The sequence below is a fragment of the Amaranthus tricolor genome, chromosome 13, assembly GCF_026212465.1.
Source record: "Amaranthus tricolor cultivar Red isolate AtriRed21 chromosome 13, ASM2621246v1, whole genome shotgun sequence".
Classification (NCBI taxonomy): Eukaryota; Viridiplantae; Streptophyta; class Magnoliopsida; order Caryophyllales; family Amaranthaceae; genus Amaranthus; species Amaranthus tricolor.
In genome coordinates, this window is record NC_080059.1 from 4367152 (window position 1) to 4390428 (window position 23277).

General features: G+C 32.3%; 1 protein-coding gene across 1 annotated transcript; it reads right to left on the reverse strand.

Annotated features, from left to right (window-relative positions):
• Positions 1-6168: 6168 nt before the first annotated feature.
• Positions 6169-11812, reverse strand: LOC130798738 (60S ribosomal protein L34-like). The gene is made up of 4 exons (XM_057661838.1): positions 11800-11812; positions 8619-8698; positions 6619-6728; positions 6169-6522 (listed from the first exon to the last, which is right to left on the reverse strand). Exons 1-4 carry the CDS (start codon positions 11810-11812, stop codon positions 6432-6434), a joined length of 294 nt encoding a protein of 97 aa, XP_057517821.1. The 3' UTR covers positions 6169-6431.
• Positions 11813-23277: the final 11465 nt, after the last annotated feature.

Genomic DNA, 23277 nt, shown 5'->3' on the forward strand with positions numbered 1-23277 from the left:
CTAACATTTTAATTTTTAAAGTTCTAGTCAAATTTGTCGTACAACAAACAATTCCACTACAAAAATTGGGAGCTAGTGAGCTTGAAGAGATTTTAATGTGGATAATAAGTTGATTTATGCATTATGTTATGTTTACTTGAACACTTTCTTACAACCGCCTTTAGTAAGTTCTTTTGGCAAATCAAATGAAACAAATTGTCTCTTTGGATGAAAATATTTAAGAATGATAGATGACACTGCAAATAGGTTGCCATTGTGGACAAGAACATAACTTTAGAGGTATAATTCTCACCACAATTTCAATTGCTCATAATTTGAAAATAAAATTCGATTCATTAGATTTATTTATTAATTAAAGTTAAAGTATGATTGAAAAATTTCAAACTTAATTATAAGGTTTGGCTGTTTAGTAGTAGAAAAGCCAATCATCATAATTGTACAAAGTATGATTAAAATGCAAAAAAAAAAAAAGAAAAGAAAAAGACTTCCAAATAATTTTATTTTTTGATATAAAATTAGTAAATATTTGTTATCATCAAAAATCTCAAACTCAATATTAAAGTGTTACATATTTTTATTTGATTAAATTTATTATACTACTTTGCTACAAAGCCAACCACCATAAAATTACAGGAGTAAATGATTTAATCTTTTTTTTTATTAAATGGTTAGCTTTAAAGTCAACCATTATAGAATCACCAGAAAATCTATTCACATTATTATATTTCAACAGTAAATCATTGTTGTTCATAAGATTTTCACCATTTAATTTTCTAATACTAGCTATGGGACCGCGTGCTACGCACGTGTCTTTCAAGTTACACTATTAAATTTAATTATGATATTTTATACATTTCTATTGATAATAATACAAATGAAAATATTAAAATGCTAATATGTTGCAAAGGTATGGCGGATTCAAGTATTGAGGATTTATAAAATAAGTAAATATTTTTTTTATATAACAGTTGATTGAAATAAAAAAAAAAGATAGGAGACTTGCTAATAGTAACAATGACTATTCAATATGCTAAAATTCAACAAACAATAAGAATTAATATAAAATGTGCATTAGAACATCTTGCACCTTTTTTTGAGTATTTTTTTTAATTTGTTTATACATGTATCTTCTATTCAATTGAGAATTCATTTACAAAGATTAACACCAACAATGAATTCCAAGAGCACTACTGATCTCTTTGCCTAACTATAGCTTCTCTTTACAATATTCCTTCAAGTCTGACAAAATCCTAAATTTTCATTAAAAAATAAAACAAAAATCTTGATGTTCATCCGAAAAATTAACTCAAAAATCCCTATTTTTTCATCCCAAAAACAAAATGAAAATAACCTTGATTTTTCATTCTAAAAAAACAAAAACCCTATATTTTTATTCAAAAATTAAAAAAAAAAAAAAAAAAAACCTAGTTTGCAATCTAAAAACCAAATTTAAAAAAAAAACTTGAATGTGCATCATCAAAATTAGATTCCTTTATAAATTGCAATGAATAAAGAAAGAGAAGGTCTTAGTAAATAAATCAAAATCAAAATTATCAGTTATTTCTGAGGTTAATAAAGTGTGGTAGGCTTTGATAGGGTGAGAGTTTTGTTATTTTAATTTATCTTTTTTGATTTTACTTATTTTATTATTATATATATTTTTTGTCTTTTTGTAGTGATTTACAAATCACGGTTATTAATTAGAAATTTTTGATGAAGAAATATACGTAAATCATAAGAATCCAAACAACAAAACGAAACTAACCTTGAGAAAATAGAGTAGAATTAATGATTCATAGTAAAAAAATTCAAAAAACTAACCTTAATAACTATTGAAGAAAATAAGAACAAGACAAAGATATAAAATTAAAGAAAATTAGGTTTTGAGCGAAAATATGTATAATGTGAAATACAAAACAAAATACATGTCCACATGTGTGATAATGTGGCTAAAACCTTTAGCCACATTTTATAGATAATAGATAGATATGAGATTTGAAATATGTATTGATATAAGTATTTCATAAAAATAATTTATTAATTTTACATTTACCTCCAGGCTCCAAGTTCGCTTTCAAAACAAAAGGAGTTGCCCACATTTCATGTAACTTTACTGAACTTTCTTGGTTCATGACTTTTGTGCAATTTCCTTTGTGACTTGTGAGTTGTGTTTGTTTATGTTTCTATTTAAGTAACTTTTCCTGTAAATTTCTTGGCCCTTTCTTGCACATCATCATCATCCAATTCAGTATATTCCGCTCTTATAAAGCTAAGGCCAAATTAGGACAAGTCCAAATTATTGGAACATAGTAAAATTGTTGGATGAGTCCATAAATTCAAAATTTTTCGATTTTGGATAAGCAAGACTTGTTGCACAAGATCAAAATCATGTTGATACCAGTAAAATTGTTGGAACATAGTAAATATCGTGATCTAAATTCATGCTCTTAATATTGGCTTATATCCTAGATGAATTCAATTGTTATAAACGCATTTGACAAAAATCAAAACGAAATTTGTCAAAATACGCACACATTATCCTTAAAAGTTTTCTTACATGTAAAACTTTATACTTTCCATTGCAATGGATATATAACTCCCGAGTATGCTTTGACAGGGTGTTTCTCAATCATGTCAGACGTATATAGCTTTGGTGTTATAACATTGGAGGTAATAAGTGGTCACATATGTAATTCAGTTGCCTACCCTTACCACGAAGAAAGTTTTATGCATACGCGTAAGTTCATACTTTATATTACATCATAAACTAAGAAATTAAACTCCAATTACTTGCGTCTTATGACTGAGATTCTAAATTGATAATTTTGTAGGCATGGAATCTATGGAAGGGCAATGCAACTTTAGACTTGGTCGATCCTAGACTTGATAGTAATTTCTCTAGAGATGATATGGAATGATGCATACATATCGGGTTGCATTGTATCCAAGAAGATGCGAGCAAGAGACCAACAATGGCTACTATTGTCTACGCGCTTAATGGCCACCAAGTAGCTCTCTCGGAACCAGAAGCACCCTTGGTTGGTCCATCAACCAACGAAAAATTTTCAAATGATGATTACATAACAGAAATCTACCCTCGATAGAGCAAGAAGTTGGGTATTTGCACGTCATTTATGGCCTTGGGAAGTGAATGTTATTGGGAAAACCATCTCCTTATTCAAACACTTCGATGCTTCATCCAGAATACGAGTGGGCGAGACATTCATGTTTATAAGTGTACAAAATCAACTAAGATATATGAGTTATATGTTACACAATACAACATGAAGCATAGCATTTGTAATCCAATGACGTGAGTTATAGTGTTCAGGCTTAGATTCCCTGTTATATATGTTAAGAGCCGTTTCTGAAGGTAGTTTCAAAAAATAAACACCTAAGGACCAGCTCATAAAGGGGCCTAAATTGAATTAATCATTATAATTAATAATTGGTATTTGCACAAGTAACTTTTAGCATACATCGAACTTGCAACATTATATTTTGCAGTTAAGCGCATGATTATTAAACTATATAATTGGAGAAAAAATAACTGAAATTTTACTTATCTAAGGGCCTTTTTTATTTTTCTCCTAAGGCTTAAAAATTATCAGAATCGGCACTATATATGTTGTGTAGTTCTTTCAGTGCAACTGTCTCGGTTACCCCATATGCTTCAAGTAACATTCAAAAATCACGGGAACATAAACCATGTTTTTCATAATTATAAATTTATGCTCCAATCATTAAATTAAGTAATGGTAAACTACAAATTGAACGCCCATTATACTTTTTTTTTTCTGAAAGAGAAAGCCAATTATACTAATGCTTAACTTATTAGCTTATAATAATCTATGAAGCATCGATAGGTATCGATGCATGTCTCATAAACTCATTAAAAGGTAGGTTCGGCTTGAGAACGTATAAAATTGGTTTGATGAACTAGAAGTTAATGTAGGAAAAAAGTTGAAAAATTGTATTATTCTCAGTAATATTTTCGGTATTTATTAGTTAACAGCTTCCATGAATATTGTACGGGATTTTCTCATTGAATTTTTTAAAATGAACCCCATATTATTTTGTCTAGGTTCAAAGAAGCAAGTGTGGAAAATAGTAGCCTTGCCACTCGAATCAGACTTCTCACTACAAAATACAGCTAGTACGGGCACACATGTCTCAAACAACTTGTAACATAGACAAATACAGTCTTTAAAATGAACCCCGTTGCTTTTGTCATTGTTACAATCCTTGTGAAAAAAAAACAAAAAAAAGAGAGAAAAGTGGGCAAAAAATAAATGAGAATTAAAAAAGAGTGGAGTATATATATATATATATATATATATATATATATATATATATATATATATATATATATATATATATATATATATATATATATATATATATATATATCAAACTCTATTAAACTGACTAAAAATAAAAATGCAGCAAAAGTGATGGGGTAAGGAAGTAATTGGTAGAAGAAAAGTCATGGAGCTCTATTAAGACACCACCCTCGTAACATATTTAAACTATTTTGTTAAGTTGAAGAGAAATGAAAAAATAAAGGAAAAATTACCCTGAATAATACGAACTTTCACTGATTTTCCTACAATAATACGAACTTTCAATTAACCGTGAATAATACGAACTTTAATACATATTTCTCGTTAGCATACTTGACCGGTTCTTTACCTGGAGAAACGGTAAATTCCCCATTTCTTCATTATGCTAACGGGAAATATGTATCAAAGTTCGTATTTTATTCATAATTAATTGAAAGTTCGTATTATTGTAGAAAAATCAGTGAAAGTTCGTATTATTCAGGGTAATTTTTCTTACTTAGTTTTATCAGCCAAAAAAAAATTTTAAAGGAATGAGTAAGTTTACCGATAACAGGTAAAATGGTATGCCAGCGGGAAATATGTATCAAAGTTCGTATAATTCATGGTTAATTGAAAGTTCGTATTATTGTAGGAAAATCAGTGAAAGTTCGTATTATTCAGGGTAATTTTTCCAAAAATAAAAGAAAATAAATTTAGAGAAAGATTGAGTTTGAGGACAGATAATACAAGTTCATGTCAACGAGAGAAAGATTTAACAAATTTATCAAGACAAACAATAATTATCGAGGGATACCCGACCAAGAAATTAGCCGGTCAATTTGCAATACTCTGAAAATAACCTCGTCTTATCTTATTAATTCCAAGTGTATGTATCCTTATCATCTCAATAAATTGATTGGTGACATATCTTTGTGCATATGTTTACTTCCTTAGATTGCCAAGTCAAGAGATACTAAATCGTGGGGTTTAAAGGAGGGCCATTGCATAGTCGTTGGTGGGATTATTGCATATGATAATTAACACAAAGTATTGATCGTAAAGGAGCATGTGACACAAACTATGCACCTAACCATAGCAAATATTTGTCATAGTGATGTTCCAGGACAGCGAGTTGTGTCCGAAACTTCTCAGAACAGTGATGTTGTAGTGATGCTGCTAGCATTGTATAGAGGCTAACTCGGCTTGTCATCAGGTCCCCTCATCGGTGTCCTCTTCGTACTCACTGACAGCATTCCTCAAATAACACTACTGACGACAGTTACCTTATTTAAATTTTATTTAAGGCCTTACATTGTGCAAACAAAGTGTTAATGAGAGACTTTTATTAGTCTTAAATAGTCAAATGTAATTTCTTGGATTGGTACAAGATGCATTCAAGACTTGGGCATTATTGATGACTTATCGGAAATGTGACTATCGCTAGGACGCTAGGTTTTTGAGTTGTAGTGTAGTGTCTTGTGACTGAGATATTTTAAATGCTTAGCAAGTCTTCCCTCCACTAAATTGCACCATCCACCTACACATGGTTTTCTCAGCACCTAACAACCTGAACCACTGTTACTCATGACTGTCCTTGTGGACATAGACCATCGCATGGCTCGACATTAGAAGTATTCCTCCTCTTCAACTGATAGCAACTCTATTAGAGAGGAGCGAGGTCATAAAATCTAACTTCGGGTCAACCATGCGCCAATAAAGAAATAACGCCAAAACAAGTTTATGTAATGTTAATTGCTAGTACTTTACAACTGTTCGTAAATTATAAAAGCTTTGCTCAATTAACTTTTGGAACTTTTTTGTTATTGGACTTTTGAAACATACCATAGGACAAAAAAGTATAAACTTCATGAAATGAATATGTTCAAGACAAAATCATACCAGACTAAGTATATGTTTTCATATGATCAATATTGCAGAAGGGTCGTAAACAGGAAAACAAAACTCATCCATTTAAGATGCAAACAAGTACCTCGCAGTAGTAAACACAAGTGCATACCTTAAAAGATTCTTCCTAAGTCATCATCTGCCAGTGAAAGTAAATTTAATCTGAATAAACTACGACCAAAAAAATATGCTTTCATAGACATTTTACTTTGAAGACTGCTTTTCCTTTGCCTTTTGAATCTTCAATACCTTCTTCACAATCTTATGCTCTTCAACCAAGAAAACGCGGATGATTCTGAGGAGGGAAAAGGCACAAGAAGTTCGCATCAGAAAAGGCACAGAATAATGATGTAGAAAGTAGAAAACAATACAAAGAGAGGTAGGAGCAAACCTTTCACGCACAGCACCGCCAGCTAGAACATCTCCATAAGGACAATTGACAGTGCGCCTGTTCCTAGGTAACCTGCTTCTCTTGTACTCTGTGGGCCTCAAATGAGGAATCTGTAAAAAAAATAATGCCAAATAAAATACAATATACAGTCCATGTAATGCATTTACAAAAAGATTATGCACATATCATCAAACTAAGCATAAAACAAACATGCAAACTCATTCAAATTTAGAAACATCTAATTTCCCTAATATCACCTACAAAATGTATTATTTTGTTGAACCTATGTCTAATAAAAGATCTATAAACACCAGCTTAAAAAAACAGTTCTTAATATTGTGCAGTAAGGATTTGCTGGAAAAAGAACAGGATCATAGGATAACACTCGCTACAGAGGAATCAATAATAAACGTTTGTATTGGAGCGATTGAGCCTGAACAAAAGATTCAAATGAGTGTTAAGTATTGGAGATGGGATAAGATAGTCACTAGCACTAGCTTTTTAGGTTGAAAATTAGAAGAGTTAGGAAATACAGGAGGGCTTGTATCTCTTATCCAACATCAATTTAGGGTTAAACTAAGGCTAGAGAAACAAGGAATCCAATTTAATTCCCATGTTTAACAAAATCTTTTAAAAAATTCAGTATTAGGAAAGAAAACTCAAGTTTAGTTCTCATATGTCCCTTCACTTTATTTCCATTCCACAATGAATCCTTTAACATTGCTGTCCGGACACAATATAATTCTCAGGAGTACATTCTGCGACAAGGTGAAAAAATTGGCACAACATTCATCATAAACCAACTACAGCTCAAGACTGTCAACCAAAACGAACAGACATAGTTTAACATAAATTCAAAGAAAGCGTTATTAATACCAAAATCATGAAAATTCCGTACTTCAACATCATATATCCAAAATAATGCACCTTAGAATACATACTGAGGATGCCAATTCATGTAGAATGTCACTCGGTATGCCAAATCATTCATAGGTGAATAGGTGGTTGAGCAAGTTGTTAATGCTTTAGACAGGTTGTAATCTGTTAGTATATCTTGTACTAGTAAAGATTTGTTTTCAACTTTTCTCTTCTATATAATCCACAATTGTGCTAGCCACATAATTAAGTGTAAGAATCATAATGCAGCAAAAAAAGTGTTTCACTCTAACCATTGTGTAAATTTTTACATTTGCACTGTGTTTTGCTGCACATGTCAGTCATATGACTTGTTTCTACATGGTATCAAACACCTCGTCCTTATCTTTTCTTTCAGGATTGAAAGTTAATCATCGTTTTTCTCTTTTTGCCATTCTCTTCGGTTTTCTGTTCTTGAAAAAATGGTGAACCAAGCCTCTAATGGTGTTAGTGTTACTCATCTTAATCCCACTTCTAACCGAACCAATGTTCACTATCTTCACCACTCCAATAGTACGAAGAGGTGGAATTCATTACTTAGGTTTTCAAATTCAAAAAACAAGGACCATTACGATACCCTTATCAATCAAGAACAAAGTTGATTTTGTGGGCGGCAGAAGGAAGTATCCATGGGTAAGTTCTACAAATCTAATCAAAAGGCATGGGAGAGGGTTAATGATGTAGTTACAGGGTGGTATGTGAAAAGTAGTGAGTGGATAGTAGCTGCTACTAATCAAGCAACACAATTCGTCAATTCAACAAAGCAACAATGTCATTAACAAACACAAGCAATACTATTCACCCTCAAAACATTGATATCATTGTAAAATATAGACAATTATTTTATCACCACTCTATCCAAGACTAAATCCATCAATTTAACCTCACTAACAAAAAATCCATTTACATCCAAAGAGCAATGCAATGCAATTATCTTATCACTTCAATTGGCAAGCATAAAATGTAGATTGCAAAATAATTATCATAATTCAAAAATGTATTATACAACTAACAACATACATGAAAATAAAATCAAAAAATGACATTCTAAATATAAATAATAAAACACAAGAAAGTAAACATACTCCTTGTATTCTTTTTCCAGTGACAGGGAACTTTGAAACACTTGCTCTCTTCTTGGTGCTCTGGTAAACCAACTTTCCTCCTTATAACATTAAAATAAACGGCCATTATAATCAAAACCCAGAATTGAGTTCAAAATATCCACAAAGAAAATGTGATTAATTTCAAAGGATTAAGCTTTGATTAGTAAAAAATGACTTAATTAATTACAAAAGAAAAATGAGAAAGAATAGTTAGAAGAAGAAAAAAGGAGAGTAGCAGGAGTTTTGACGATGCGATGTTGGTTGGATTTGGTGGCATAGTTATGCCGTTTATTATAAGTCAAACGCTGCACCATTTTCGACCCTATGAAGCTTTTTCTCTCTCTTTTATGTCCTCTTTTCTTAGTTTTCCCCTCTTTCACACTTGAACCGTACGCGTTATTGTATTCACTCGCTTCTTTTAGACGACCCGATTTCGCCACATACACTTGTCAAACGGTGAAGGTTGACGGTGGGTACGACCGTATGAGGTATTAACCACATATATTCACTTGTCACACTTTATAATTGTCGTATCGTAATATACGGATTTCTTAATGTAAATATTTATAAAAAATTAGATTTTCAAAACAACGACAAAAATATATGTTAATCTTATAAATTTAATTTTTTAATTTAAAGTGTAATATATATAATTGATTTAATCCAAACTCAAATACGTCCTCCGCGCTTCAGGAAAAAAATGATAATATATGTTCGTTGACTTTATCAATAATTTCGTTTGTTGGTGCTAGTATTGTCCTCTCTTTATTGTACGAATTATTCTTTTTATTTCTTTTGCTATTAAAATAGAAATCATTAAAGGTACGGTGAAATCTATAAAACAACGATTTTGTTTAGTGATTCGTTTCATCTAAATAAATATAAATTTTCTTTAAATACAATTTTGTCTCAGCCAATAAATAATTGTTACCCAATAAATATAAATTTCTCAAATTCAATATTATTTATTATATCAATCAGAAAAACAATCTCTGCACATTTGTCTCAGCCAATAAATAATTGTTATCCAATAAATACAATTTTGCCTCAAACAATAATTAGGAACAAATATGGCAATCATCTATTAAAACTGAAAATTAATTATACTACAAAATTAAAATTTTGTTTAAGATAATCAAAGCTTTTGTGTTTTGAAATGCTAATAATATTTTTCTAAGACTTCAAGCAAATTATACTGTTGTTTATTTTATTATAATTATTTTGAAGATTCTATGCAAATTATTTTGTGATTTGTTATGTTATTTAGTATATTATAAAATGATTTTAATTAATGCAAGTGTTTATCAATTATCAATCAATTTATGTAAATTTGTCTCATCCAGTAAATATTAATCAACAAAATAATTAAGGTAAATTTGTCTCGAATCTCAATCAGTAAGAAAGGAAATACAAATGGCAATAAAAATTTCAAAGTGCAAGTTTTTTTTATTGCAAAAATTATAGTCAATTGTCCTTCAATCTGTGTGAAACTATGTTAGACAATAAATTTCAAACAATGTAAAATCTCTACTAATAAATATTCAACCAATAAAAAATTACACATGATAACATTTTGTTAAACTGCCATTTGTTAATTTACATCAAAATTATTAGTTTGTATGATTACTTTATATCAATTAAAAATTTTAAATATTGAAGATATTAATTTTATCTTATTAAATTGTATGGTTAAGTAAAGTTAAATATACAATGAAATTTGTAAGAAAATGCAATTGTGAACATTGACTGGATGTGTGGTGGGTAGAAAGTGGGTATATCCATATTCATGATGGTTATACATAGTTGGTCGGTGTGTTTGAATGTATACCTAGGTGGCTAGATATGGATATAAAAATTCACAAATTCTTAAATGAGATGATGAGATTATCTTTATTGGATTGACCCATGTACATTTAGTGTATTAAAGTGATCACTTATAATTTTAAAGTGATCAATAATGAACTAATTATATGAGTTCGTCTTATTGTAAGACTATCTCATACAAGATGGACGGGCTGATGAAAATTTTACATACCATGATTTGTGAGCAAGTTGCGGGTATGAAAATTTGAAGTGGGTTTAGATATGAGTATGAAAAGGGTATACAACATTAGTCTGCCCATTTCTTCATAGGCTATTGTATGTGTTGGGTTATTTAACCTATATATGAATGCGTATTTTATAGTGAGATCGTGTCATATAAAAAATATTATTTTGACAATTGGGTACGCTCATATATGATACATTTGTACTACCTCCACCCAAACAAAAGTGTCTCATTTATTTATTTATTTATTTTTTGTTGCTTTTGGTCTATTAATATTATGACTATCTATTAAAGATTAATAAATATATATGACTATCTATCTATTAAAAATAAAATATGAAGTATCCCTTGGATAAATAGACATAATATACTTTTTTATCTCAATAAATTTGTCTCATTTTTATTTTAGTCTATCCTAATAAATTTGCAAAATTTCTAAATTTGTGATGACCCTACCAAAGCTATCAAGATCAAAATTCACATGGATTAGATCGAAGCAGTGTGATCAAATCAAGGGATCGGAAGATCCTACAAATAAAATTAAAAATGTTTAATTATACTCCCTCCTATTCATAGAGAATGAAATATTTTTTTATTGGACCAATTCACTTAAAATGACTCATTTCTATTTTTGTCATTATTTTACACTTTTACCCTTACTGCAACAATACAATAACACATAAATATCAATACTCTTTATGAAAAAAGAGAGTTTTCTACCAACTTTTAAGTGGTTCTCCATCCTTCTTTGATTTTGGTGTAAAACCCAAATGTCACATTTTCTATGAATAGAAGGGAGTATAGTATATATTACCTAATCATAATTATTCATTTTCAGAGCTTAAATTTGTGAATGATAGTTTCTTTGACTTCATTTTTTAGATTGAAATAGAAAAACTTACAATAATTAGTTATGTGATGAAAATTAGTCAAAGATAGTGCTCCCTCCATTCTCTAATGGTTTTCTCATTTAGAATATTTCACTTTAAAGAGAGAACTTTGACTACGATTTTTGAGAAATATATTGAAGAAATAATGTATTGATCATTTGAGATCTCATTAAATTCGTCTTAATGTATACTCCCTTCGTTCTCTTTTATTTGTCCACTTTACCTTTTGCACGCATTTTTTAGCAAATTTTACGCCTTAATATCTCTAAATACTCATCATAAGAAATTATATATTAAAAAACTTTACATCAAGACAAATCTAACAAGATCTCACATAAATATATCTTATCTACAATATATACTTCCAAAATCTAATTTGAATTTCTCTCTCTTAAAGTGGACAAATCTTGTTAAGAATACTACATATACCATTGAACATATCACATAAATTCCTTCTTTACCCTTAGTCTTCTTTTGTCAATATTGTATATATATCCCTCCTTCCTCGGTTTTTGTTTTTCTTAGTAATGTACATTCTCTTTTATCATAATTTGAGAGGTAGTTTTATTCGGTTTTGTTCTTTTCTAACATGGTATCAGCTGGAACGATCTCCAATTTCAATTTTATATCCCTTCGCCACTGCTGCTTCCATTAGCTCTGTCAGTTTTCATCAACATTGCTGTTCCTCTTCAATTCCATCTGTTTTCTTCTTCATCAGGAAAGTTTCTGATTTTAATTCTTTTACTTCTTTCCATCTTCGTCTTTTATGATTCTTGATTTTTTTTCTTTCTTTCTCTAGTTTTTTCTTCATCTTGGTTTTGGTTTTGATATCTGTTATCTGTTATCTTTGGTTTTGATTTTTATTCTTGTCGGTTTCGATTTTCTTTCTTTTTGCTTGTCAAATCTGTTTCCCTTCATCTTCGTTTCGTTCTTAATTTTTTATCAACCCTAATTTTTTTAGATTTGAAGTTGCTTCATCTGATTTTCTTTTAATTTCGATTTGACGTTGTTATCTGTTGTTCTTCGTTTTTCCCCTTTTTTCCCTTTCCTTCATCATCATGTCTACTGATTCTATAAACGATTTCACATCCAACAATTTCAATTCTCGAACCCTAGATCTCACTACTGATCCTAGCACCGTTTTCTATATTCATCCATCTGACACTACTGCTCAATCTTTCGTATCTGAAAAATTTGAAGGGCAAAATTTTATCACCTGAAAATCTTCTATGATCATTGGTCTTTCTACAAAAAATAAAATGTGTTTTGTTGATGGCTCCTCTCACAAACCATCGCCCACTGCTCCTACATATCAAGCATGGATTCGATGTAATGACATGATCAGAGGATGGATTCTCAAATCTTTGAGTCCTATCATTGCCAAAAGTGTCTTCTTTTTCAAGACTGCTCAAGAAATGTGGCAAAATCTTGAAGAACGATATGGACATACTAGTTCCACACAACTTTTTGCAATCCAAGAAGAAATAGCCAATATACAGCAAGACAATGATGATATAGCTGTTTTCTATGCAAAAATCAAAGTTCTTTGGGATGAATTAGATGAGGTCAGCCCTTTGCCAACTTGTGAATGCCTCCGTTGTACATGCAACCTAACATCAAAATTTCTTAAGGTTCTTCAAGAACAACGTCTTATGCAATTCTTGATGAAATTAAAAGATGAATACAGACAAATTCGAAGCAATATCATCATGATGAACCCTCTGCCCACCATTACAGAAGCATACAAAATGGTTCTACAAGAGCAACACCATACCTCTATCACCCAGCATAAACCTCATTCTGAACCCCTTGCCTTTGCTGCTGACAGATTTCTACCTCCACATATTCCATCAAATACATCATATACCAACAAAGGTAGATACATCCCAAATAAAGGAATATTGAATAAATACAAAGGAGTCTCTACAAGGAATTCTACTTTACATTGTGATCATTACCACTGTATTGGACACACTATTGATAGATGTTATAAGCTTCATGGATACCCTAAAGAGCATAGGTCTCAAAGTCAGCAAAGTTTGCACATCATTCCCAACTACAAATACAAGATGAGGTACCTTCTCCTACAAGGACTGATGATATGGTACATACTCATTTCACCAAAGAACAATACTCACAACTTCTCAGCCTCATTAACAAACAACATTCTGAAGCTCATTCAACAACACATAACGATTCAGATCAAAATCAACACAATGCCTTCCTTGCAGGTACCATTTGTCTCTTATCTCATACTGATAATGATTGGATTATTGATAGTGGAGCTACTGATCATTTTTGTTCCAACCTCCAAATGTTTCACACATACAAAAATATTGAAAATCAACACACATTCATTACCATCCCTAATGGAAAAAAAATACAAGTCACCCACATTGGCACTATTTCCTTAACCAACACTCTTCACCTACAAGATGTTTTATATGTTCCAGACTTTCAATTCAACCTTATTTCTGTTCACAAACTTTGCCACAATCTGAATTGTACCATCACTTTTAATAATCAAAATTGTTTCTTACAGGGTCCTACCCTTCCCAAGAAGATAGTTCTTGGTAAATTGAAATCTGAACTTTATTATGCAAAAGAAGATTTCTCCAGTGATTTTCAACAGTCCACCCTTCCCATTTCTTCTGCTGGCACTGTCACTTCTCATTCAAGCATCTACACACAACAAGCTAAACTATGGCACTTAAGGCTGGGTCACCTACCTTTTTCCAAGCTTTCACATGTTCTTCCTTTCTTTAAGGATCAACCAAAATACATTGATACTATATGCCAAATATGCCCTGCATCCAAACAATGCAGATTACCTTTTCCTACAAGTGAAATAAAAAGTACTAAACCTTTTCATTTACTTCATATTGATGTATGGGGACCTTACAAACATGCTACCCCAAGCAAATGTACTTTTTTCATTACTATAGTTGATGATTTTACAAGATATACATGGATTCACTTACTTCAACATAAATCTGATTCTATTCATGTCATACATAAATTTATTGCATACATTGAAAATCAATTTAACAGCAATGTTCACATTATCAGAACAGATAATGCCAAAGAATTATGTGAAGGTCCCTTTAAAGAATTTTTTTATAAAAAAAGAATTACTCACCATACTAGCTGCACTGATACTCCACAACAAAATGGTGTTGTTGAACGTAAACACAGACACTTATTAAACACTGCAAGAGCCTTATCTTTTCAGGCCAACCTTCCTCCCACCTATTGGGGAGACTCATTAATGTGTGCTACATATCTTATCAATAGAATGCCTCTATCTGTTCTTAAACATAAATCCCCTTATGAATTATTACATCAATCCCCTCCTGTGCTTGATCATCTTAGAACTTTTGGTTGTTTATGTTATGTTTCTACATCTAAAGTCCACAGATCAAAATTTGATCCCAGGGCTAATGCTTGTGTTTTCTTGGGATATTCTTTAACACAAAAAGGCTACAAGGTTTTGAACTTACTCAACAATAAAATATTTGTTAGCAGAGATGTAATCTTCCATGAAAAACATTTCCCTTACCATAATCAATCCAGCACCAACAATCCTCAGAAACCTTTTCAATTCTTCCTCCCTGCTGAAACATCAAACTTTCAATCCCTTAACAACATCACTGATGACCCTTATCCAACCCTTTCCATTCCTCCCTTACAAACACCCAATTCAAGTTCTCCCAATATCCTCCCTACTAGCCCTGCTCAACAACATGAACAACAACCTATTGCCTGCAATGCTCCCATTCCTCCCAGAACATCCACAAGAATCTCCCACCCCCCATCTTATTTAAATGATTATGTATGTTCCAATATGATTTCTGACATTTCTGATCAACATTGGTGTAATTTGGTTACTTTGGACAACATACCTACAAACAGTAAGTCTATTGTTTATGCTACATCACACATTCCTGAACCCACATCATACAAACAAGCATGTACAGACAGCAGGTGGATACAGGCCATGAATGATGAAATCACAGCCCTAAAAATAAACAATACTTGGTCATTAGTTGATCTTCCACCAGGTAAGAAGCCCATAGGATGTAAATGGGTCTATAAAATCAAAGTTAAAGCTGATGGAGACATTGAACGCTTCAAAGCCAGGTTAGTTGCAAGAGGTTACACACAAACACATGGTGTGGACTATGATGAGACATTTTCTCCTGTTGTCAAACTATCAACCATAAGAACTCTAATTGCTGTTGCTGCTACTAAAGGTTGGTCCCTCTATCAATTAGATGTCAATAATGCCTTTTTACATGGTGAACTTCATGAGGAAGTCTATATGAAACTCCCACCAGGTATTCCTAATCCCCTTAACAAAGTATGCCAATTACACAAATCTATATATGGTTTAAAACAATCATCAAGACAATGGTTTGCTAAACTTCACAATGAATTACTTCTCCAAGGTTTTAGACAATCAAGAAATGATTATTCTTTGTTTATTCAAAACACTGCTTCTTCCCTAACTATAGTTGCTGTTTATGTTGATGACATTATACTCACAGGTAATGACCAAACAATCATCACTCAGCTTAAAGATCATCTACATAATGTCTTCAACATCAAGGATTTAGGAAGATTACATTACTTCCTTGGCATTGAAGTGTCCTATGTTCCTCAAGGCATCATTCTGACTCAACATAAATACACTAAGGACATCCTCCAAGCAAGTGAGTTGACTGAATTCAAGACTGCTGTTACTCCTCTACCACAAAATATGAAGTTAAGCTCCTTTGAAGGCACTCTCCTTGCTGATCCCCTCTATTATAGAAGCATGGTGGGAAAGTTGAATTTTCTCACTAATACTAGACCTGACCTGGCATACTCTGTTCAACACCTAAGCCAGTTCATGCAACATCCCAGAGACACTCATCTCCAGGCTCTTCATCACATTCTAGGCTACGTTGCTCATACCTCTGCACAAGGTATCCTCATGAATGGCGCTGAAAAACTCACCCTACAAGCCTTCTGTGATTCTGATTGGGCATCATGCCCTGATTCAAGGAAATCTGTTTCTGGATATGTTCTAGAACTTGGCAAATCTCCCATTTCACGGAAATCCAAGAAACAAGCAACCGTATCAAGATCATCTGCAGAGGCTGAATACAAAGCCATGGCCAATGCTGCAGCTGAAATCACATGGATGGTTCGTCTTCTCAAAGATCTTGGCTTCCCTGTCCTTCAACTAGTCACTCTCCATTGTGATAATCAATCTGCAATCTACATAGCAAAAAACCTAGTGTTCCATGAAAGAACCAAACACATTGCTATAGATTGTCATTTCACACACGAAAAGGTCATGGAAGGTCTCATCCAACTCACCTATCTTCCAACTTCTTCTCAAATAGCTGACATATTCACCAAAATTCTTCCCTCACACCAATTCAACAACCTTATGACCAATCTTGGCATGATATCTCAACCTAGATTGAGGGGGGGTGTTAAGAATACTACATATACCATTGAACATATCACATAAATTCCTTCTTTACCCTTAGTCTTCTTTTGTCAATATTGTATATATATCCCTCCTTCCTCGGTTTTTGTTTTTCTTAAGTAATGTACATTCTCTTTTACCATAATTTGAGAGGTAGTTTTATTCGGTTTTGTTCTTTTCTAACAAATCTAAAGTGAACAAACAAAAAGAAACGGAGGAAATGTGTTACGGTCATAACTATGATTTAATTACTTGTCTGTTTTTAGATCGCAAATTTCAGATTTGTAGACTATAATCACGTTTCAAATAACAATGGACCCAACCATTAATAATCTATATATTCTCTTGTATTTCCAAATATTTCATTATATCCAACTCTTCAATTATTGTGCGATCGGCAAATAAAGCTAATTAAATGGAAAAAGGAGTAAAGTGATATTTTTGTTGCCCCTTTCAATTAGCATTACTATTATTTTATGAGTTAAAATTAGTAGAAAGGAAATTAAGCTAGAGAACATAAAAAAACAAATAGATAATAAAATTAAATGGCTAACATGAAGAAAGAATAAATTTGTAGATAACTATGACAATGAAAAAAGAAAATATGATCTTTGTAATAAAATTACAAAATAAACTAAAATGCAAAATAGTGTTGATTGATAAGTTAAGAGGGACTATAAAATTAAGTCATGTAGACTATAGACTTCAATTCATGATCATCATAATTCATTAATCATGAATTTCAAAATTTGTATGATTGGTACGATATTATTAGGTAAATACCAAAGTTGTTCGCTAGGTGCACATGATTATGTCTTGATATAATAAATGACGTGAGGAAAAGTCTACTAAAATAGGCATGGGTCTTTTGTCCAACAAGTAGCAAATATAAAAATGACAATTTCCATTAATTTTAATTGTAGAGTTATATTTATATATAAAGCTGGTTGACAGTTTTAGTTTAATTTTATTCATCGTTTTCACTCAATTATTTTTAAGGTTTATTATGGTTTAGTATCCTCATTAATCAATTATTAATTTATTCATAATTACAAATAAAGAGAAAGAAATTAATTTTTTGTGTTGGTAGTGAGAATTAGGATTTTTTACCCTAGTTGATTGAACAAATTAACCACTAATACGCCTAAGGATCTAAGGCTTGATTTCAAGAACACGTCTCACACAAACACTCAAAACAGAATTGTACATGTGCAACCCAAGAAAAACAATTAATAAGCAAATAAGAACACAATCAAAAGTTCACCAAGATTTAAGTAGTTCACTCTTAATTGGTCTACGTCCACTATCCTACACTAGATGTCTTATTTCTCCTTTAACAAGTTTTCCAATAGAGATGTACACTTGATGATGATTACAATTGAGAAAGAAGAGAATAGAGAGTAGAGAGTAGAGAGTAGAGAGTGAAATATGTAAAGAGAGAATGAGGGAATGAAAGCTAACAATGAATTCTATGTGTTTAGCCCTATTTATAGTTTATAGAGTTTAACAGTAACAAATGATCCTAAGGCAAAACAAGAAAACCTTAAACAAATCAAGAAAATCTTCCAGCCTTCACCGCCGAGCCGACTTCCCTTTGGCCAGGGGGAAAGCCGACTTGGCTTTGCTTTTGTCTTAAAATGAGACTTCTTCCTTTTAAGCCTTACACCATATGTTCAAAATTACCATTTAGCCCTTTCTTAAAATACTATATATTAAACCATGATTAAGGATATTAAATCACATTAATCACCACATTGTTAATACTATTAATCTATATTTTTATGCTTTAAGTTTTCAAAAAAATTTGTAAAATAAACATGCGCTTTAGATTAATGTGTATTTATTTCACTCTTAAATTTTTCTATATTAATTATAGGTTATAGACTCATATTTAACATTTTACAAAGTGAATGGATTTTGGATATAAAAAAACGTAGAAAGACTTTAAAGGATTTTGGTTATATTTTTAACATGTTCGATCGCATAGGGCCCAGAAAAATTGGGACTTCAATATTGAATTACGTAGTATATATTTATTGTTTAAAGATATAAAGTTGTTCGAAAAATATCATGATTTTTAAAATTGCACATAGCCTTTAGAATTTTTTTCAATTTTTACTCCGCCCTTGCTATTGGTTTTATGAGCAGAATATACCGCTCAAGAAGAAAGTGATAATAAAAATAAAAATAAAAAAAAAAAAAAATTGGTTTGTTGTGTATTTGTCTTGCATGGTAAATTCTTCGTTTTGGACTTTAGTATTCAAAGAGTTGATATTTGAATGCTGCACTTGCCATGCAGCTGGTAACTGACTAAAGAATGCATCAGTATGATCAGCCATTAGTTTTTGGAATGATTTTTACAAAGAAACTCACATTGCAGTTCCTGCAAAACATATGTTTTGACGACATGGGCAGTACTCTAGATTGCTAGCACCTTTCACAAATATAAAAAACATTTTTTAAATTTACTCCATAATATTCTCAATGTTAATGAATGAAGCTTTTGGTTTAGAAAATCTTTATGGATGAACACTACCATTTACAGAAGAGAGAAGTAAATTTAAAGAGAGAAAAGATTCTCTAAATTCTTGTTACAAAGGAGTAAACCCATATTATATACTATGGGTTTGTTATTGCTAAAACAGAAACTAAAATATTTACAACATATAATATCAACATCCCCCTAAAGCGTGGGGTGGTTGAAACATGCCAAGCTTGGACAACAAAGTTCGAAATTGGCTCAAAGGGAGGATCTTGGTGAAGGCATTAGCGAGCTGAGATGTAGTAGGCAAGTAAGTGAGTTGTAGGAGACCTTTCATGACTTTCTCCCGAGTAAAGTGGCAGTCGATTTCAATATTTTTGGTGTGGTCATGTAGGACTGGATTATGAGCAATATTGAGAACTGAATGATTTTCACAATGTAGTGTAACAGGACGTAAAGCAGTAATACCTAATTCCTCAAGTAGACCAACAGTCCGGGTAATAATTTCAGAAGCAGCAGAGGACATGGCACGATATTCAGCTTCGGACGATGATTTGGAAACAGTAGATTGCTTCTTAGACTTCCAACTGATAGGTGATTTCCCTAAAAGAAGATAACCAGTGACAGAGCGTCGAGTATCAACGCAAGCTCCCCAATCGGAATCCGAAAAGGCTTGCAAGGACAAATGGTTAGCAGCATGGAGAAAGATACCTTGCCTAGCAGTGTGATGTACATAATTAAGAGTATATTGCAGAGCTTGAAAATAAGCGTTAGAAGAATGTTGCATATATTGACTGAGTGTTTGAACGGTATAAGCTAAATCGGTGCGGGTATGAGTGAGAAAATTAAGCTTGCCAACAAGAGAGCGATACAGCTTTGGGTCTAAAAATGGTGTAGAGGTATCTTGCTGAAGTTTAAGGTTGATAGGTAATGGGTGACGGTAGGTTTAAAGACAGTAATACCACTGTCTCGAAGTAATTCCTGAGTAAATTTGTGTTGATTCTTAGTAATGCCTTCTGGAATATAACCAATTTCAATCCCAAGGAAAAAATGCAAATGACCCAAGTCTTTGATACCGAAGACTTTAATTAAGATGTTGTTTAAGAGTATTGATAGTTGAAAGGTGGTCACTGGTAAGGATGTTATCATCAACATACACAACAACAAGAGTAATGGAAGCATGATGACATCTAATAAACAGAGTGATCATATTAAGATTGTTTAAAACCCTGCTGTTTTAGCTCTAAAGTGAGCTCAGTAAACCATTGTCGAGAAGCCTGCTTGAGACCATAAAGAGACTTTTTAAGTCTACAAACCCAGTTGGGAAAACATTGGAGGCCAGGAGGAGTGGTCATATAAACTTCTTCATTGAGGTCACCATGCAAAAAAGCATTATTTACATCCAATTAAAACAAAGGCCATTTTTTCGAGGCAACAATAAGAGAATGAAACGAATGGTAGACATCTTAATAACAGGAGAGAAAGTTTCATGATAGTCAAATGCCATATTCCTGATTATACCTCTTGGCAACCAACCGGGCTTTGTAGCATTCAAGAGTACCATCAGATTTGAGTTTGATCTTGTAAACCCATTTACAAACAATAGGTTTTTACCAGGGGGCAAGAGAACAAGGTCCCATGTATTATTTGTGTCAAAAGCATAAAGTTCATATTTCATGACTTGGACCCATAAAGGATCATTAACGGCTGCATGATAATTTTTAGGCTATTTATGTGAAGAATTAGAAGCAAGTAGACTTTTATGAGAAGTGGAAAGTTGGTCAAAAGAAGCAAGATTGCACCAATGTGTGGAAGAGGTGTTACAAATATAATCTTGTAGGTAAGAAGGTGGTTTATGGTTTCTGTGGGAATGTCGAATAGGTGGAGAGGAGTTAGTAGTAAAAGTGGGAATTGTTGATACTTGAAAAGGGTTAAATGAAGTTAAATCAACAATTAAAGATGAATTTGTAGTATTCTGGGATAAAGCAAATGTAGGAGTATGCGGGATAGGATGGTTGGGAGTATATGTGGAAGGAGGAAAAGGACAAGTGGTAGGGGTAAAAGGAGGGGAAGGACAGGTGGGTGTAGGAACATGCGACAAAGTAGGGAATGTGATTTCTTGGATAGAGGAAAAGTGATCTTGGGAAGAGAGATGTTGGTCTTGAGTATGTTCGGGATGTGAGATGTCACAAAAAGGGTAAAAGAATGGGTCAGAACTAGGTAAGTAGATAGGAAAGGTTGGTGTAAGAGATAATTCATATTGAAAAGGAAAATAAGTCTCATGAAAAACAATGTCTCTGGAAATAGGAGTTTTATTTGGGGTGAGATTAAAAACTTTATAGGCTTTTTGAGCGAAACGATAACCCAAGAAAACACAAGGATCAGCTCGGGGTTGAAATTTAAGTGTGGAAACGTTACATAAACACCCAAAAGTGCGGATAGATCATTATTAGGGGCATAACCATATAATTTCTCAAACGGAGAAATAAAATTAAGAACCGAAAGTGGCATACTGTTAATAAGGTAATAAGAGGTTAAAACACAATCACCCCAAAATTGTAAAGGGACATGCGATTGAATATAGTGCACGAGCAGATTCAAAGAGGTGTTTGTGTTTGAGTTCTACGACCACCATTTTGTTGGCAGGGTAGCTACACAACTCTTTTGATGAATAATACCTTGGTTCACTAAGTTCTTTAGCATTATCAGATCAAATAAATTGGACCTTTGTGTGAAAGTGAGTCTAACAAAATCAAGAAAGTGTCTAATATGAGAAACAGATTCAGACTTGCATCTCATTAAAAATATCCATGTGCACCGAGTAAAATCGTCAACTACAGTAAGAAAATAGGTACAAGAATTGAACGTTTTCATAAAATAAGATCCTCATACATCTACATGAAGTAATTGAAAAACGACATTTGATTTAATAAAACTAGAATGAAAAGGAAGCCTAGGTTGTCTAGCCTTGGGACAAATAGTACAAATAGAGTGTTTGAATGTCTAAATATCGATGGAAGGACACATCAATTGTAAAGTACGATTTGAAGTGTGACCAAGCCGGAGATGCCATAACTTGGTCAGATCAGGCGTGGCAGTAGGGTTGGAAGTATTATTGAGTAGCAAGTGTTTCTTGGGAAGGAGAAGTAACTACATCAGTGTGCTATTGAGTAATATATGAAGGTGTGCAATATAAACCATGACAAAATCTACCAAGAACCAGTGGCTTTTTCATCGAAGGGGCCTGAAATAAACAATGAGTATGAGTGAAAAATAAAGTGAGATCATTATCAGTACAGAGTCATTGGACAGACGCAAGATTAAATTGAAAATGAGGCACATAGAGAACATTTTTGAGGACAATATCATCAAGTAATCGAATGTCTTCAACCATATAAATACAAACCTTTCAACCATCAGGTATTGTAATTTGATGATTATGGCCAAAGAAAGTTTTGAAATTGATAAATTACTCAAGAGAATGACATATGTGATCAGTAGCTCCACTATCTATTATCCAACCATTAGAGTCATGTTTAGAAATGAGCCAAAAAGTACCTTCCAAATTAGGAGTATTGGAAAGTGACGTAGGAATATCAGGAGAAGGATTAGTATGCTTGCCAATGAGAGAGATCAGATGATGAAATCGAGAAGGTGTAAGTCCATTATACTCTATATTGTCATGTACATCAGGAATAATAGTGTGAGCAACAGCAGCAAACCGTTTACCAGATTTGTTA

Excerpts from the sequence above, each read along its gene's own strand:
- LOC130798738 (XM_057661838.1), bottom strand. Across the intron at positions 6,729-8,618 it reads CTGGAAAAAGAATACAAGGA|ATTCCTCATTTGAGGCCCAC; the intron begins GTATGTTTACTT and ends TTTTTTTTACAG. Across the intron at positions 6,523-6,618 it reads GGCGGTGCTGTGCGTGAAAG|AATCATCCGCGTTTTCTTGG; the intron begins GTTTGCTCCTAC and ends TTCCCTCCTCAG.